Source organism: Papio anubis, chromosome 17 (genome assembly GCF_008728515.1).
Source record: "Papio anubis isolate 15944 chromosome 17, Panubis1.0, whole genome shotgun sequence".
Classification (NCBI taxonomy): domain Eukaryota; kingdom Metazoa; phylum Chordata; class Mammalia; order Primates; family Cercopithecidae; genus Papio; species Papio anubis.
The window spans coordinates 8077747-8097199 of record NC_044992.1 but is presented as its reverse complement, the minus strand read 5'-3'; the positions used below and the strand labels follow the sequence as shown (position 1 = coordinate 8097199).

Here is a 19453-nt window from a genome sequence, read left to right as displayed (position 1 = left end):
CATCCCCATTGAGCCTGAGCCACAACTAAATCTGAAATTTTCCTACTGAAATGCCCTGTGTTTAGTGGCTGTATCACAGGAAAGAAGGAACAGGGAGCTGCCAGCTTTGGTATGTGAATCTCCATCAAGATCTTCAAGGACTTTGTGGAAAATCGTTTATCTTACCACAGAAATCAAGTTACTAATCTATTCTGTTCCCCGCCCCCAAGCCCTGAAACCATACCCTGAATTCAAGAGAAACAGTTTTGGTGCTCAGTTGTCTCATTTTTTCCTGGAAAAGATAAATTGCTACTAAGCCATCATTTGTGCCCTTGGGTAAAGAATGTAGTGATTCTGTTATGAAGTATAAGGATTTATCTCCCTGCCAGAGTGCGTTTCAACTCATTATTTTAGTGTTTGGAACAGCTATAATTCTGTATGAGTTATTGATTGCTATGTAACAAATGATCCTAAAACCCGGTGGCTTAAGGCATCGATTATCTCACAGTTTCTGTGTGTCAGAAAGTCAGTAGCAGCTTAGCTGGGTGACTCTGGCCCAGGGTCTCTCAGGAGGTCGTCGCTAAGATGTTGGCTACAGTTGCAGTCATCTGAAGGCCTGACTGAGGTGGGAGGATCTGCTTCAAATCTTCCTCAGGTAACTCTTGTTGGGAAGTCTCTGTCCTACGTGGCTGTTGGCTGGAGGCCTCAGTGCCTGACCTTGGAGGCAGCCTCTCCATAGGGCTCCTTGAATGTCACCATGACATGGCAGCCAACTTCTCCCAGAGCAAGTGATCCAAGAGAGAGAAAGACAGAAGTTACACACCCTGCCTTGGAAATCACATGTCATCCCTCTGTTGTCTTCTATTGGCCATACAAACCAACCCTGATACTGTGTGGGAGGGGACTGTGAATACCAGAGGTGGGGATCACTGAGGCAGTCTTGGCTATCGTGGCTACCATGAATCCTTACAGCGATTTCCATCATTGATGTATGTAGGATTTTAATCTGTAACTGGAATGACTCTAGGTCAGTGGTTCTTAATTGGAGGCTCCCCAAGGGACGTTGGCAGTGTCTGGAGACATTTTTGTTTGTTTACCTGGGGGAATGGGTAGTGGTGTGCCAGTGGCTTCTAGTTGGTAGAGGCCAGGGATGCCGCTAAAAATCATCCAATGCATGGGACAGTCCCCACAGCTTAGAATAATTGAGCCCAAAGTATCAGTTATGCTAAGATCGAGAAACTGCTCTAGGTCGTTCCTTCAAATTATAGTCTAAATTAAGGTAATTATTTTCTGAAATTTATTTGCAAAGTAATACATGAGTCTATTTAATGCTTGTTATTTATACATCCTATTCCAAAGGTTGACAATGAAGTCTGATAGAAACCTGTTTTACATTCTGCTGGTAGGAAGAACTATATTGTTTTCTAGCCACCTGGAATAGGAAAGGAGCAAGAATCAGCCATTGAATCCAAATGTTCAACAAACACTATTTCAGCTGAAGTACCACCTTCCAAAGTGCCTGCACTACTATATAATAACCTTTAAGTGCATTCTAATATAGTAAAAACTGATTTGTTTTTAGTAGAAAAAAGATTTTTTATTGAGGCATTGTTCTTAGACGTAGCTTTCAATTCGACTAAGAAACAGAGGTATCTTTAAATTGTTTACTTTGGGCTTTAATTCTTACAAAGTCAACTTTTATTGATACGTTATTTTTTTAATAATAGTTTATTGCTATCTACTGTTATCATAAGGTGTTACCTATACAGTACTAAAACAAGTAGTTGATCTCAGTAGCTGCATTAAAAATAATTAGGTCTATTGATTAAATAATGTTCAGTTAAAATTCCCCTTTAGTATTTCTCTATGGGTGTTGGTTCTTGGGGTTTGAAAGAAACCATTGTAGACTCATTTTTAAATTCAATTCTGTGTAATTTTGATGTTTGATTTGTTATTTAGTTCTTTTAATTATTAAGCACCTATTTTTTGCCAACCACTGTGCAACTTAATTGATGTCTCCAAATGGATATCAATAGATTCTTCAAGTTTAACATATTCCAAATGAAAATTTTTCCTTTCCTTTCAAAATTTGTTCCTTTATGTCTTCTGTCAATAAATGGTATGATCAAATCACCCAGTTGCTTAAACTTAAAATAAAAACAATAGCAAAACCTAGGAAGACAAAATACCTAGGAATCAGCCTTTTTCCCATGGCCTGCGTCCAGGCCAGCAGTGAATCCCGTTGGTTAAATGTCCAGAAGGTGTTTCAAATCTGTCCACATTTCTTCTCCTAACTAGCTAGTTAGTCTAAACCGAGGAGATTTCTTCTTCTTCTCTATCACAGTATCCTATTTATTCCCTCATGGCACCTATCACAAGCTGTAACTAATTACTTTGCTTATTTATTATCCTTCCTAGTAGAATGTCTAAGAGCTTTGTCAGCAGGGACTTTGTATTGTTGGTTCCTAGCATAGTGCCCCACAGGCATATTTATGGATTTTATGAGATTCATTTACTTAAAATGCGGCAGACACTACAAAGTGCCATGCGCTTTTCTAGGCCCTGGGAATTTATCAGTGGTCAAAACCAAGGTCCCTAGCCCTGTAAAGCACACCTTCATATCGGTTTTAACTTTTTAATGTGTTTTCAGCGGCATGTCATGATGTTGTTGAGCTCGGGGAAGGTGGTACCTATGCTAGATCCTCTGAGAATATGCATGCCCCCATTTTAGAAGCGTGGGTAGAGAACATGAGGGAGGCAGTGGCTCTGTGGGCAGGCCAGGCCTTGGGTTGAGATCAGTGTCATAGTAAGAGTAAGATGATGTTAAAAAATGAGTTGTGTATACAGTGAAATTTCATGCAGTCATATTTACAAGCTACATGCTTACAGTGAAAATATTTGAGACTATAAACTCCATAAGCTTTAGAAGCCATTTGGTTCCATTTCTTTGATCCGATATAGATGACTAATTTCCTGAAGAATATCTTTTCTTTCAAAGATACTAGCATATGGTTTATATTAAAGGGATTCTTTCTTTCGGAGAGCATTACCCTTAAGAAAATAATCATTCACAGTTAGTCCAGTTCTCTGTTTATGGAGAAGTAAAATGCATTCCAGATGAAGGAGATTTATGTAAAATGAATCTCTCATAATGAAACTTTAAAAACAGGGACTTCAATTTTAAAATGATTGTTTGGATCAGCAGATACATCTTCCCTCACAGAGTTTTAGTTACAATCACTTTCTCTATTTCCACAAATCCTTTTTTCTTTTCTTTTCTTTCTGTTTTTTTCACAAGTTGACTTCAGCCAGTTTGACAGTTTCCAACTATTATGTACCTTTTGGTAGACAAGTATCCTCCAGCAAGTAGAGCTAGGTGAGGGCTGTAGGCATCCTCCTCACAGTTACCAGGTTATAATGAAAGCACGTCGGGATTCCACACCCTCGTATCTATCAGCAGGCACGCACTGAAAACAGTTTTGTAAGTTGCATGCAGCCCAGCTCTGTTTAATTTCTCTAACAAACCTTTACCTGAAAGATATACTGAAGCAAACGTGACAGTATCAGTGACAGAATATGGTCTGCACCAGGCAACCAGCATCTTCCAGATCACTGGCTGCACACAGCCATTTAGTGTCAAGCTCTGGGAGCACCCTCAGCAATACAGCCTCCTGCACTTACTGGAGTCTCGACACCTGTTCCCTTGGCTCCAGATTGGGGAGGGTCTATATGTATCTTTATTTGTTTTTATTTATTTATCTTTTTTTTAAGTCTCTATTTGAAGTTAATATGTATCTCTTTCTAATCAGTCCGTGGCTTAATGCCACTCATGTTACCCTAGTGATTTCTAATATCCATTATACTAAGTAATGAGGCCACTTAGTGCATGTGAAAACTCATTTTACTAACAACAAAGCTTCTGGTTTGGTTTGGAGATTAAGATAGCTAAAGCATTTAAGGTAGCCATCTGGCCTTTGGATTAAGTGCTAGCTCATTACTCCTAGAATGGGTTTTCTCATTTAGGGCAAATAGCTAACGCACATGCATAGCACCCTATCTGTGCTGTGTTTTAATGCATATTGCAGATCATGTAATAACTTTAGATACCAAATTAAGAAGGGGGAAAATATGTTGAGAATATGAAACAAACCTGCATTGCCCCTGAATTAAGTTGCTAACTAATAACTAATCTAGTTTTAGTTACTATGGATACATTATAATCACCCCAGAAAAGGTTCCAGAAATTGATGTCAATTCAGAAGAAACAAATTTTTTTGAAATGAATTAAGATAATTTTCTTTTTATTTTCTTCATGGTATCAAAATATCAAATATCCAAGTTTCCCTATTGCACATTTTGAGTGAAATCCTTAACAAGTTATATTTGATTATATACGAGATAATTCTAGTTGTCTTTGCTGTTGAGAACGCTCACAGTACACGTGTAATTTCACTTGTTTCTGGATTGGTATACAACATGCGTTATCATCAAAATGTGTAGCTGTAATTAATACACAATGTACTTGTCATGTTTTGGGGGTTTCCCATGCTCTTGTTTTTACTGGTGAAATTCTGATTGAATATTCTAAGTACCATAATCTGACCTTTATGCAAATCGATTATGGAGTGGGCATTTTCAGCACAGATTTCTTCATATAATGTTTAAAAGATAGAGGTCCCACTTAAAAGTAAAACTCATGTTTTCCGGTTTAGTCTAGATGTGTGTTTCAATAAAAATGTTAATTCTGAAAGTATTTATTATAGATGTGAAGAGAAACCTTTTTTAACTAACAGATCTTATTCTCTTCCCTCGGCCTGCCCCCAACGAAGAAAGAAAAGTCATCTTTGCATATCTGGCCAAGTGGCCAACACTAAAGTGACGTCAGGTCCCATGGCCTGCTTCTTACCTGACTTGCCAGGATATCCGACATGAAGGGGAGTATTTAAGTCCTAGATCACTTGGGGATATTCAGTACAGGTTTTCCTTTTTGCTTCTGAAATTTCACTTTGTCAGGTTGTCAAAGTGCTTGGCTATGTCTTGTAAAATACCTGAGTATGAATGTCATTTAGCTAGAGAGTTGATCATTTTCAGCTTCATAAGGTTTTTGTTTTGTTAAAGTGTTTTTAAAATAGAATACATTTTAGTGCTTTGGCTTATAACCAAGATTTATCGGTTACCAAATATGTTTTCAGAAATACCATTCTCTTTTGCCTCTTCCCACACCGCAGGCCCCTGCAGCCCTGTCCCCTTCGTCACTGTTCTCCGTGCATCTCTTCTTTCACTGCTCTTTGCTTGGCCCTTTGCATCTAGCCGAAAGATATTTCACTGGCACTCACTGTCATGGCCAGTGCTACTGTGGACCGTAGGTGTGAAAAGGACACCAGGCTAGGGAAATGATGAGGAAGAGAGTGTTGCATGTTGGTGACTTTGCTTATTTATCTAAGTAAGTGACTACATGTCTAAATTATTTTGGAACATTTCTCTATAGGCCATCTGTTCAGGGGCCTCAAATCTTAATTTTCTCCTATTTCTCCTTTGTTTGTTTTTGTTACTGAGTTTTTATTTTATAATCATAAACTTAACTGCAGTCCAGCTTGATGTTGAGGGGAATAAGAAAACCAAAGAACTGCAGTGAGACCACAAACATTACAGGATATTGTGAGCAAATGGGATGGAGGGATGCTTTCCTGAGCTACAGAAGGAATGGTCTGGTGGTTAAGATCAAACACAAGCAGGTTTATTAGAGTTGTCCATAGTTGGCCGTGGTGATCTTCTTGCCAGTCTCACCATTCCTGGACCTAGAGCACTCCACGGCTTCCATGATATCCACGCCCTCTTTCACTTTGCCAAAGACCTCAAGCTTGCCATCCAACCACTCAATCTTGGCCCCACAGGTAAAAAACCTAGGACCATTTGTGTTAGTGCAGCATTTGCCATGGACAAGATGCCAGGACCTGTGTGCTTCAGGATGAAGTTCTCATCATCAAGTTTCTCCCGGTAGATGGACTAGCACTATTATGGTGTGTGAAGTCAGCACCCTGGCCGATAAAATAAACCCTGGAATAATTCTGTGAAAGCAGGAACCCTCCTAACCAAATCCTTTTCCTCCGGTGCTCAGCGCATGAAAGTTTTCCACTGTTCTTGGAACTTTGTCGGCAAACAGCTCGAAGGAGATGCGTGGCCCAAGGAGTTTACCATCAACAGTGATGTCAAAAGAACACAGTGGCATTGACCATGGCTAGAGGCAGGTGGCTTCAGGTTGCAGTGATGACTACAAAGCCCCATTTCTCCTTTGAATTCAACTCCCTTTCCTATTTTAATGTCCCATGAAGGTAGGGAAAAATAAATTCACTAAATATACAGTGAATAATATTCAAGTTTAGATTTCACAGTTGCTAGAATTCAAAGTTACCTGTATATTAATGTTATCATATTGCCCAAATAAAGAATTTGTTTTGTTTGATGAATTTTGAACTTCTGATTTATTTGAGGTGGTTAAAAAAAAATAAAGGAAATAGTATTCGGAGTTGAAAGCTTAAACAGCATGTTGATATGTATACTTAATAAAGAAGTTAAACATACATGTTGGTGAAAGCTAAAAGTTTATATTACTGGATATAAAGAATTTTTTTAGGGAAGTGTTTTCTTAAAATAAGAAGTAAGTGAGACCATATGATTTTGATTAACCTTTCTGCAGCCTTAAAATGAGAAGTTTGAGAATGCATTTGCCTGGGCAGTCATGTTGGCAGCGTGTCCTTAGCAGCTTTGTAGTAATAACATTGCCTTTTGACTACTGTCTCTTAAAATAGCAATATTTTTATTAACTCAATGAGGTATTGTATAGATAATACAGCTGTTTAAGATTTGTGGAGAATTTTAACCTTCAGTATAACATCAGGACCCACTTTCAGTTTCTTTTTTGAACAGTTCTAACTATTCATAAGGATTGATAGCTTTTTAACTTAAATCTTTCTTAGGGGTCTTCCAAAACACAAAGACAAAATGTACTTATTTTTTAAATAGAATAAAGTTCATTCTCTCTTGCAATTACATGTGGGTCCATTGAGCCATTTTATAAATCTAAGATATATTATGGAGTATTAATGATCTTATTTGTTTCTGCATCTTGAAATAGTTTGCTGTTTTGTTATCCTAGAAATTGGTTCCTTATTAACTCATTTATTCTCAACTATGCTAAAAAAAAAAAAAAGAATAAAATAATAAGAATAATGGGATTGCCTAGAAGGATGCTACAATAACTATTGCATCATCTTTTAATTTTCTTATTATATCACCCCAAATATTGCATTGTCTTTCAAGTAAGTATGAAAGAAAACTAGAGAATCCATCTTTGTAGGTTACTTTTAGCTTTTAGTGAACGTAGTTGAAAAATCAGAAGTTTTCAGTTTCTACTCATAATGTCAATGAGAAGGAAACTGACAGAAAAACATTTCACAAACATTGGATCAATCAGAGATGAACACAAAGAGACAGATAGCATGGTAGACTGTAAAGATGATGATGAAATCAGTTCTATAAAGAGAGTCTCAGACTGAGTCTCCAAGTGATAGCCTAGAATTTTCTCAAACTCAAGAATAATATATATTTCTAAGGGCAAAAAAGGAACATGACATGAGCATCCAGGTAGTCATTCAGTAGGAAGAATTTCCTTAGTATTTTGCAACAAGATTAAAGAATACTGTTATTTCAGCAAATAGATGAGCAAATAGATGAAATAACAGTATTCTTTAATCTTGTATGATGTCTGTACCAGTATGTACCTGGATAAGTTTCATAAGTGGACAAATGCAGAAAGCAGGTGTGTATATGAAAATTATTAGAAGGAAATAGATAATATAAAATGAGTAAAGTCATTGGGTTGACCATTCTAATTGATGCTTACAAATCTAAAGATGAAAATGTTTTATAATTACAGAGCAAAAAAGATCTTTCTCTTGTCAACAAAGTAGGAGCTATCAGAATTTTATATATTCAACTATTGCATTCTGACAATGCAAGGGCAATAATAAGTAAGAACCTACTGGCGGAAGAGAGAAGGGTGCCCACAGTTGTTGCCTAGAATAGCTATTAACCCAGAATGTTGTATCTCTTCAACATAGTAGATGCAGTTTCCCTCACAACTTAGAAGTTGAAATTAGACTGCAATATGCCAAGGACTCCTACTCTTTGTAGTGTTTTTTTGTTTTTTGGTTTTTTTTTCCAGTGAACTTAAGCACAGAACCTCTCTTTACAATACCATTTAGCTGGAAGCAGCTAATGTACGTGGTAAACACTAAGATTGCTAGGCTCGGCTGGCGCTGTTTATGTGAAGCCTTCTCCTTTCTCTGTGTTCCCGTAGCACCTCTGTGCTATGCGTGGAAGTGCACATTGTGCTTCAGGTGTTAAAGTACAGCCTCAGTGTTTGTCTGAAGTTTGGGGAGCATTAGGTCAGCATCTCTTCGTGTCATAATTATATTATTTATGTAAAGTGCTTATTTGTTTAGCCTATCTCAAAAGGAGGGAAAATTTTTCTCCTGTTAAAAATCCAAACAAAACTTTCTCCACACTGTAAAATCAAACTAACCAAGCAAACAAATTGTCAGTTTTATTATGCGACTCTTAATTAACAAGGTCTTTATAGAAGAAAAATACTAAATGCTTACCACTGATAGTCAAGCAGCCTTGTAATGATGGATTTGCATTGTGGTCTTCAGAGGAATTTAAATCGTTACCTCAGTAAGTTTGATGGCCTTAAATCAGTATCTAGGCTAGAGGGAATTGCAGGTTTGGTGACTGACACCATGCTAACTTCTAAAGAAATCCTAAATTCTTATCTTCTATTATATTGTCGACATTCACTGTGATGTGTATTAGACTCATGTCCAAAGTAATACTGTTTTTGCCATTTGTTTTGATAACTTACTGTGTAGCATAAGTGTTTTTTTGTTCATGACTTTGTAAGATGTCCTAAGAGCCTGTTTGTCACAAAATGCCTTTGCTTCTTACTCCAACTCCCTCTTGAACACTGTGGTTTAGTGGCACCGGGAGCCGGCCTTCATGGAATCCACCTCTGTTATGATGACGGCATGGTGCCTGAGTATATCAAGCTTGTCATGTATATCTTAGTGCAAAGCAGCACTGTCAGACAATGTGAAATAGAATATGTACATTTTGGTGGGGGCAGAGTTAGGACATTTGGCAGTGGTGAAGGAGAATGAGGAGGAGTGCTAAAGGAGCTCCTTGACACACACCTGAGAGAACTTTCTCCTGCGACCTGATCTCACAGTTTGTTCCTCCTCAAGCAGGAAGTCAGTATATTCCCAGAGCTCTGCCCCCACACTCCCCACACACATTCCCTTTCACCTTGTTTGCTAGCTTGGTTTGGGTTTTTTATTTTTTATAGGAAAATGGGGTAAGTTCTTAATGAATGCTCATAATATTGAGCAAAAATATAATGGATTATTCATTTTAGAAAGTGATTCCTGTTTTCTTTTTTAAAAATCAACTATTGAGGTGTAATTTACATACAATAAAATATAGCTGAGAAACTTCTTAGGTAGCATCCCAAACAGACTACTCATTTTTTTAATATAAGGTAAATATTAATATACTGGAAAAGTAACACTTTGGGAAGGGTGAGAAGGGCCCTCAAGTAGTAAGTAAAAGGATGGGCAAGCTGCCTGGTGCCGTTTAAGTAGAAGAGTGTGAATCTAACGACTTTCACTTTAATAGGGAAGCATATTTAACTTAATATGTTTATAGTAAATACACAGAATTGAATTATTATTATTATTATGTTATAGAATGCTTCACGGATCTGAATGTCATCCTTGCACAAGGGGCCATGCTCATCTGTGTAAAACAGATGTTGAGTTATATTTTAAAAATTGGCGTTTAGGAGTTCCTATGATCTCTCCCTTAACTGTTTTTAAAATGTTGGCACACAATAAAATTCACCCTTTTCAGTGTACAGTTCAATGCATTTAGATAAATGTGTACATAGTGTAGTGAGCACCAGGATCTAGAGGAAGAATGTTTCCCTCACTCCAGAAAGGTTTCTTTAGCCTTTGTGTCATCAGTTCCCTCGTCCTGCCTCTGCCCCTGAAACCGCTGATCTGTTTCTGTCCCTAGAGTTTTTAGTAATTGGCATGTCAAGAAAATGGAATCATGTAGCAGGTAGTGCTTTATGTCTAGTTTCTTTCACACAGCAGAATGCTTTTGAGATCCATCCAAGTTGTTGGGTGTGTCACTGGTTTATTCCTTGTCGTCGCTCAGTAGTGTTCCATTGTGTGAATATAGCACAATGTCTTTATCCATTCGCCAGCTGGTGGACATTTGGGTTGTTTCCAGTTTGGGGCTATTAAGAATAAAGTGGCGGGGGACGTTCATGTACAAGTCCATGTGGATGCATGCATTCCTTTCTTGTGGGTGAAACCCCGCCCAGGGGTGGAATTGCTGGGTCGTAGAGTCATCTGTGTTTGACACCATGAGAAACCGGCAAACTGGCTGTACCATTTTGCCTTCTCACCAGGGTTGTCTGATAGTTCTAGTTGTTCTGTATCTTTGCTAGTCTTTCTTAAAATGTGTAGCCACTCTCGTGGTTATATAGTGGTGTCTCATCGTGGCTGTTTTTACTTAGATTTCCCTAATAACTAATGATACTGTACATCTTTTCTTTTCATATACTTATTGGCCATTCACATATCTTTTGTGATGAAGTGTCTATTCAAATCACTTACCCAGTTTTCTTCTCGGGTTGTTTGTCCTACTATTGAAATATAAGAGTTCTTTGTATATTCTGGCAACAAACCTTTCATCATATGTGTTTCGCAAATATTATCTCCCAGTTTGTGGCTTCTCTTCATTTTCTTCATGGTATCTTTTGAAGAGTAAAAGTTTTAAGTTTTGATGAAATCCAGTTTGCCAGTTTTTTGTTTTATGGTTCACGCTTTTTGCATTCTGTCTAGGAAATCCTTGTCTAATTTAAGGTCATAAAGATTTTCTCCTGTTTTCTTTGAGAAGTTTTATAGTTTTAGCCCATATATTTAGGTACGTGATGTGCTTTAAGTTTTATATGTAGTGCAAGGTAAAAGTCTAGGTTCCTTTAATTTTTTCTTTCATTTTGCATATTTTTCAAGCACCATTTATTGAAAAGACTGTCCTTTCCCTATTAAATTACCTTGACACCTTTGTTGAAATGAATTAACTTACATACATGATCAATTCCTGGACCCTCTTCTGCTTCACTAATCTGTATCTCTGTCCTCACACCAATACCACACTGTCCTAGTAAATTTATAGCTTTTTGAAATCAAGTAGTGTGATTCCCCTAGCCCTGGTCTTCTTTCTCAGAATTGTTGTGATTATTCTAAGTCCTTTTCCATTTCCCAATAAACTTGAGACAGCTTGTCAGTTTCCTCAAGGGAAGCCCTCCAATCCCTTGACTCTTCATATGAAGAATAATAGTGGTGTGTTTACTGGTGTCAGCCCTTAGCAGTCCTGGAATAAACCATTCTTGATCATTATGTTTGTTTTGTAAAATGTTTAATATGGCCCTATATATATGTATTTTTGTTTATTTATCTATATATTTTTTGAGACGGAGTCTCACTCTGTTGCCAGGCTGGAGTGCAGTGGTGCGATCTCGGCTCACTGCAACCTCCACCTCCTGGGTTCAAGCGATTCTCCTTATATATATTTTTAGAAGTAAGATATAACCATACCATATTTGCTTTTATTTTGCTTTGAGATGGAGTCTCACTCTGTCACCCAGGCTGGAGTGCAGTGGCACAATCTCAGCTCACTGCAACCTCTGCCTCCTGGGTTCAAGTGATTCTCCAGCCGCCGCCTCCCAAGCAGCTGGGATTATAGGCATGCACCGCCATGCCCAGCTAATTTTTTTTGTATTTTTAGTAGAGACGGGGTTTCACCGTATTGGCTGGGCTGGTCTCGAACTCCTGACCTTAGGAGATCCACCCGCCTTGGCCTCCCAAAGGGCTGAGATTATAGGTGTGAGCCACCACACCCAGCTTGCTTTCCTTTCCTTGTAATATCTTTACCAGATTGGGTACTCAGTGTTATGACAAACTTTATAAAATGAATGATGAAATAGTAACTATTTTTCTGTTTCCGTAAAACGGTTATATATAGTAAAGAAATCAAATATTCCTTAGAAATTTGTAAAATTGTTTCATAAGACTAATCCAGCATTTTTAAAGAAGTAATTCTGTTTTACTATTTTTTTATTTTTATGGGTTAAATTTTCTGTTTTGTTTTTGTTTTTGTTTTTCTTGAATGGATTTCTGTTTTTCTAGGAAATCATCTATATTATTCAGATGTTTAAATCTACCACTACAGTGCTGGATAGAGTGGTCCTTTAAAACTATTAAAATCTCTCCCATTTCAGATTATTCAGAAGAGCTTTTAAAAACTCCTGAATGACTGGGATCTCACTACTTTCCTTTTGTTAATAATTTCAAATTTTATTATGTAATAGTCCAGGAAAGTCGCCTTTTCTACTACTACTTTTTTAAATGTATCACAGCCTGTTTTCTTCTTTTTTCTTTTTGTTTGAGGCAATATATAAGATCCATTGTTGTAACTAATTCATGGATGCTTGTTGTCTTCTTAGTTTATTATAGTGTTCATATCCAGCATGTACTTATTTATTTTCAATTTTCTCTTTTTAATTTATTTTCAGGGCAAATTTATTCGGATCAACTTTGATGTAACTGGCTATATCGTTGGGGCCAACATTGAAACATGTATCCTTTTTCGTAAATGTATAACCCAAAATAAAGAATGATTGAGTCTTCTTACAACCCCATGGCAACCTTCTGTGATATCACTCCCAGTATCCAGATGATAGAACTTGAGCCCGGAGATAGCACGCCTTGTTCAAATACTTTCGACTACTGAATGTTAACTCCGAAGTGTTTTGTTGTTTGTAACACCAGGCCATAACCTATTCACATGGCTGGGGAAGTGGAGAGTGCCACAGTGTTTGTGTGGTATAGGACATTCAGATGAACGCAGCTGCCCTCCCCCTGTTGCTGTTAGCCCACTTTTAACCATGTATTTCTGATATTAGAAGGATGAACATGTACTCATTGAAATAATCCTTACAAGATTACAGAGTTAAAGTAGTCTCAGTTAGTGTTAAGTAGAATAAAGCTGGAGAAAAAAATAAAATGTCAAATACACAGAATAGTCCTAAGAAATGTCACCTGCATAGAATGGCCATAAGAAGATTTATGTATGTGTATGCACATACATACCTAGATAAAACACATTTGATTGGAGTTGTAAGAAAATAGAAATGATTCTGAGTGATAGTGTGCCAATTAGAAGGATATATAGATGACAATTTTCGGGTACTTGTTAGAATAATCTCCAGTGACAGAAATACATTGTTTCTATCCTTCGAGGGATAGACCATGATTTTCTGGTTTAAGAACAGTATTTTATGCTTCCAGATAGACTCACAGCCAGCAAAATCTGGAAATACTTGAAAATGACAGGAGAATGAATCTGCAGTTGAGCTTTCTTCATACAGGTGTGTCAGAGCATGATTCATATGAATGTGTCTTTCAGCAGACATGGAGGATGTGTGGGATAGTCTGACTTAAAATTCAGGCTGTCTGGCACATACAGAATTAATTCACTTTGGTGGCCCCAGAGAAGGTTTACCTCAAGAGAGGCAATCATCTTCCAAAGCTGTACTACACATTCTCTGAGATGCCAGTGTGACTGTCAACCCATACGCACTCCTGCAGCATCAAGAACTGTGGATCTGAGCCCCAGATAAGATACCCAGCTGGGCGTGCAGTGGTGTGAAACAACACAGGAGCTGCTGGGGACTGTGCCACCTGCCCCGTGGGAAGCCCAGGCAGGGTGGGTAGCAGCAGGTGTAGTTACTGGCCGCACTGGTTCTCCAGAGCAGCAGAGGGAAGACTAGTGCTTAATCTCGTCATAGCTGTCAAGGCATTTGGGAAAGTTACATGCGCTGCTGAGTGTGAAGGGGCGAGTACCCCTCATGTAGGAGGCTTTCAATAGGGTAGCGTTGTGGGCGCTGTCAGCATGCATTTTGGAGTCAAGCCAAATTTTTTATTCCTAACTGTACCGCTTATTAGCTATATTATTTTGACGAATTTCCTTGTACCATGGCTTCCTTATTTATAAAACTGTGTTAATCTGGTATTACAGAGTTTCTCCCGCCTTACTGTACTTCATTTTTAATAGCTTCTTATAGTTCCTCGTATAGTGTAGTATTCTTTTGAATGTAATCCAAGTTAGGGGAAGGATGGGGTAGAGTGGAGCTGAGTGAGGGAAGCACGTATAATCTTTAAGTTCCTTCCCAGACCAATGATTCTGGAAGATCAGTGAGGAACGTAAGTTGCATCTATTCTCTTTTTTCACAGATGGAGGACAGTCATTTAGAATAGTTCATTGCAGGACACTTTGTATATATCAGAGAAAGAAGATGTTTTATGATTTAAATTTACAGACACTGAAAGAGGGCCTTTATTTAAGAATTATATTCAATCATTTAATTCTTAACCGTCTTTGCTCAGACCTTCTGGAAAAGTCTCGTGCTGTTCGTCAAGCTAAAGATGAACGTACTTTTCATATCTTTTACCAGTTGTTATCTGGAGCAGGAGAACACCTAAAGTGTAAGTTACAAAGGTTTTTACTATTTTATATTCACTGGAATATCTCTTTTAATATTTTTTTGAGAAAAAACAATTTTGGGAAACAGTTTTTTACACACAAAACACCAAATTTCCAGCTGGTTAAAACATGAAAATCAAAATGAAATTGAACTTCCATGCCATGGGGTAAGTACTTTATTTTAAGCAGCAGATATTGTAGATAATATAATCTTTGGTACTTTTATTTCTTTTTAAAAAATTTTAAATTAGAAGATAAATGATGCATATTTTACAACTCTTTCAACATTTTAAAATATGAAAGTAAGGGAAAAGAAATTTATCTAATAAAATTAAGTAGAATATATATTTTTATTTCTAAATTTACAACTGAATATATGTTATTGCTCCCACGAGTACTAGAAAGAACCTGTGGTGGATATTGATTGATTGATTGAATGTCATGAATCACAAGGACCAGAAGTTTAGAGTTGGGCAGGTACAAAGGAGAGCTCAGGTCTGGGTCAGAATTTTGCTGGGTTAGAAATATATGAGAGAGAGGAGAAGATGCATAACTTTCCCATCTCTTCTGATTCTCAAATTTAGTGTTTCTGCATGATTATTATATATATTATCTAGATATCAAAATAGACACATATATAGTAAAAACTTTTCTCATCTGGTGTCTAGGCGTTTGCTAACCACAGACATCTGTGAAACTTTTGAACCCAAAAATTAATCAGAGAAAGACCTGCAAGGGAAAAACCAAGCAACAACAAAAATAGAGTTATTGCCAAGGAGAGACTAAAAATTCAAGATTATGCGATATGTAACACTGAAGAGAAGAAAATGCTCAGGCTTTTAGACTGGCAATAACTGCAATAGGAATAAATTCTTTAAAATGATCCAAGTGTTGAAAGAAATAGAAAAAGATAGCTGCAGGCAGTACCCTGTAGAAGTGAAATGTGATGTAGACAAGAATCAGGGGACAGGGTGACCTGCAGAAATTCTCTGCAGGAAGGCGAGAGAGCCAGTCACAAACAAAGCTGGGAGCACATTTGCATATCTGTTACATGGATAAATAGCCCTGCTCTTTTGAGCACTCCTGAGAAATATTCTTTGGCTCTCAAGAATGCATTTGTCAAGAGAGTAAGTTCTCTTTAATAAATGGCTCCTACAGTACAAGTAGTCAGTGTGGGTACCTGTTATGATAGTCTGCTGCACCACATCACATCATCATTCTAAAGGCAAGTTAACCACCATGCAAGCAGGCTTGGGGAAAGGGTTTCAGGGCCTTTGCTGGGCTTGGGACTTGCTTGATCCACGGCACTGTATCTTTAGCTTATGTCCATGGTAGTTTTCATATTCACTTCATAGTGTTTGCTGCAAACTACTTGCTAAGATAGGAATATAGAATATGGGTTTAAAAGCTTTCCTTCAAAAAAGAGGGCTAAAATATTTAAATCTGAAAACAATAAAGTTTTATCATCTGGAAAATTGACATCATTTCCCAGATAACCGATTTCAAACAGAATATTGTACAAACTGCCATCCCCAAAACTCCTATTAAGGTTTTTGCATCGTTAACATCATCATTTTCCTTCGTTGGTACAGATAACAAAAACATGTATGTTTGCGTATTTACATGGATATATAAAGGAAAAAAAAGCAACATTTTGCTGGCAATGGGTTGCATGGTGACCACTGTTCTCCTGTAACGGCACAGTTTGAATGCAGGTGTGGCTTAGTTGTCTTCATGAGTATTTATTAAATTTTCTTCCATTATATTTCCTTTTAGCTGATTTGCTTCTCGAAGGATTTAATAACTACAGGTTTCTCTCCAATGGCTATATTCCTATTCCGGGACAGCAAGACAAAGATAACTTCCAGGAGACTATGGAAGCAATGCACATCATGGGCTTCTCTCATGAAGAGATTCTGTGTATGTGTGATTTCTCTGAGATTCTCATACTCACTTTCCTAAGACTTACACATTTGGGGTAAATCACCTAAACTAGAAAATGATTGGGAAAGTAATGAATTGTATGAAATCCTGAAAAGACATGTCTTCCTGAAAAGTTTTGTATAGCTAATTTTTAGCACAAAATAAATGAGAATATGTCTCCGCTACATTTTGAGGCAATATTAATTTTTTTTTTCTTTTTATCAACGTGAAGCAATGCTTAAAGTAGTATCTTCAGTGCTACAGTTTGGAAATATTTCTTTCAAAAAGGAGAGAAATACTGATCAAGCTTCCATGCCAGAAAATACAGGTAAACTGATGAATACTGACTTTATTTCTATTTCAGTGGCTTGTTGTGCTCTCCAAGAACGTGTTACAGTGCAAGCATAAAAGCACCTCTGAAGCATTTCTGAAGGGACCCTCAAGAGTAGAGTGACAACCTCGTGTGCTTACACGAGGGTCCCCCTGATTCTCTAAATGAGGACAAGGGACAGGGCGTAGGATGAAAAGTAGCAGCAGTCTCTGCCTTAGCATGGAGGAGGCCTTGGGAATTGAGGGAGGAGAATTCGGCCGCAGGAGGCCACACGCTTGCCTGAGAGGGAGCTGCAGCTGCTGAGTTCCAGCAAGTGTGCAGCTTGCCAGGATTATAGGCCCAGTGTTGCCAAATATAAGTGACTTTTCAAAGAAAAAATGGAAATCTAGGTTTTAAAGGAAATGTTCTCATTTTTAAATGTTGAAAATGGTTTTAAATTTGCATTGGTCAGAAACAAAAGTTTGTGACCCAAATATATTTTTATATATTTATTAAATATATATTTAATATAAAGTATAAATATATAAATATATTTAAATTATATATTTATTGTATATATATAATATATATTAAAAATATATATATCAGTTTGCTTCAGATGGTCTGGAGAGAAAAAGAAAAGTGAGGATCTCTATATTGCCTTGACTACTTGATTATTCCAACAAGTTAGTTATCCTGCCTCATGGAGGCATCCACAATCCCCTGTGGCAGGTGAAGGCTGACATAAAGTCACATTATCTGCCCTTGAAATAATCCTTTTTTGTAACCAATTTGAGGCTTGATAACAATTTAATTCTGTGTGGCTCTTCTAAGGGGCCACTCCTGCTGCTTCTTGGTCATCATTTCCTGGCCAAACTGTGACACCTTCTCTTAGGGCTGTTGATTTCCAGGACCATTCATCTGTCATTCAATCAAAGTAGTTTGATTGGCGGCTGGGCCTCCATCCTCCGTATGGCTTTTCCATGGTTAAATAGACTAAAAATGGAGCCATCTAAAATGCAGAGTAAGGCACATATTAGTATAGCTTGGCTTTGAAATTTTTAAATGACCCATAACTAGAAGAGGATCAGGTCACGTCACTCTTGTAAAGGCAGGGAGGCTGGGCATGGTGGCCATGTAGTCCAGCTACTCAGGAGGCTGAAGCAGGAGGATGGCTTGAGCCCAGGAGTTCTAGGCCGTCATGTGCTATGCATATCGGTTGTCTACACTGTGTTCAGCATCAGTATGGTTGCCTCCCAGCAGGACCACTAGGTTGCCTGAGGAGGAGTGAACCAGCCCAAGTTGAAAATGGAGCAGATCAAAACTCCCATGAGATCACGCCTGTGAATAGCCACTACACTCCATCCTGGCCAACATAGTGAGAACCTGCATCTAAAAAAATGAAAAAATAGGCAAGGCAGTCAAATGCTGACTAGCCGTCTCTTGTAGCCTAAAAATGAGTGTGTATTAATTTGAAGGGATGGAAGATATTTTTCATTAGACCTAAAACTTGTCTGATTTTAAGACTTTTATTTATTAATACAATTTAATTATTACTAAGGTTTTTCAAGTGTTTATTGAATATATTGTGAGTAGATTATAAGTAAAAAATGTAGGATTTAGGAGACTTTTTACACTTCAGTTGCACAGAAACTCTGCCATCTTCTTGGGATGAATGTGATGGAGTTTACTCGGGCCATCCTGACTCCCCGGATCAAGGTCGGCCGAGACTATGTGCAAAAAGCCCAGACCAAAGAACAAGTAGGTTTCATGTTCATTCTTATTACTGATTTGTTTGAATGATAAGCCATGGCCATTTGGCCTTCTGATTGACATGTAACAAACTGAATCGATACAAACTGTCTTACAAGGGTGTTTTTAGATACTAATTGAGTGGTTTTTTTAAGTATATTTACTTTTTCATTTTCAAAAACATTTAAAAGGGGCTGGGCGCGGTGGCTCACACCTGTAATCCCAGCACTTTGGGAGGCTGAGGTGGGTGGATCCCCTGAGGTCGGGAGTTTGAGACCAGCGTGACCAATATGGTGAAACCCTGTCTCTACTAAAAATACAAAAATTAGCTGGGTGTGGTGGCATGCACCTGTAGTCCCAGCAACTCAGGAGGCTGAGACAGGAGAATTGCTTGAACCCAGGAGGTGGAGGTTGGAGTGAGCCGATATTGCACCATGCACTCCAGCCTGGGCAACAGAACGAGAGTCTGTATCAAAAAAAAAAAATTTTTTTTTAAGGTGATTTAAAATTTTTTTAAATTTTTTTTTAAAAAAGTAAATGTCAAATTATAATTTCCAGTTTTCCCCAGCTAGATAGATAATCCAGTAGACAAATCTGCATACTTTGGGAACCAGACCAGCAGAAGGGCCCCTGCCACCTTGTCCCTGTGCTGGGCGGTACGGCAGAGAGAAAGTGCCAGCTGACTGAGCTGACTCAGGGCGGACAGTGCTGCCCAGAACCCAGGCGCGTGGGGAGGAGCGTATTTGTATTAGGCATCTTTACCCATCCCCCAAATTATTATTCCCAGTGTTCATTTAATTGTACTAATATTGCCTTCTA

At 37.9% G+C, this 19453-nt stretch overlaps 1 protein-coding gene across 10 annotated transcripts in view; it reads left to right on the top strand.

Annotated features, from left to right (window-relative positions):
• The window catches only part of MYH10 (myosin heavy chain 10), a 153306-nt gene that overhangs the window by 62288 nt on the left and 71565 nt on the right, over nucleotides 1–19453 (top strand). For all 10 annotated transcript variants that reach the window (XM_009189642.4, XM_009189641.4, XM_003912320.4 and 7 more), the window contains 5 exons: nucleotides 12680–12743; nucleotides 14553–14651; nucleotides 16426–16569; nucleotides 16805–16900; nucleotides 18525–18643. In XM_009189642.4, the coding sequence (XP_009187906.1) occupies nucleotides 12680–12743; nucleotides 14553–14651; nucleotides 16426–16569; nucleotides 16805–16900; nucleotides 18525–18643 (522 nt within the window). The remainder of the gene's footprint in view (nucleotides 1–12679; nucleotides 12744–14552; nucleotides 14652–16425; nucleotides 16570–16804; nucleotides 16901–18524; nucleotides 18644–19453) is intronic.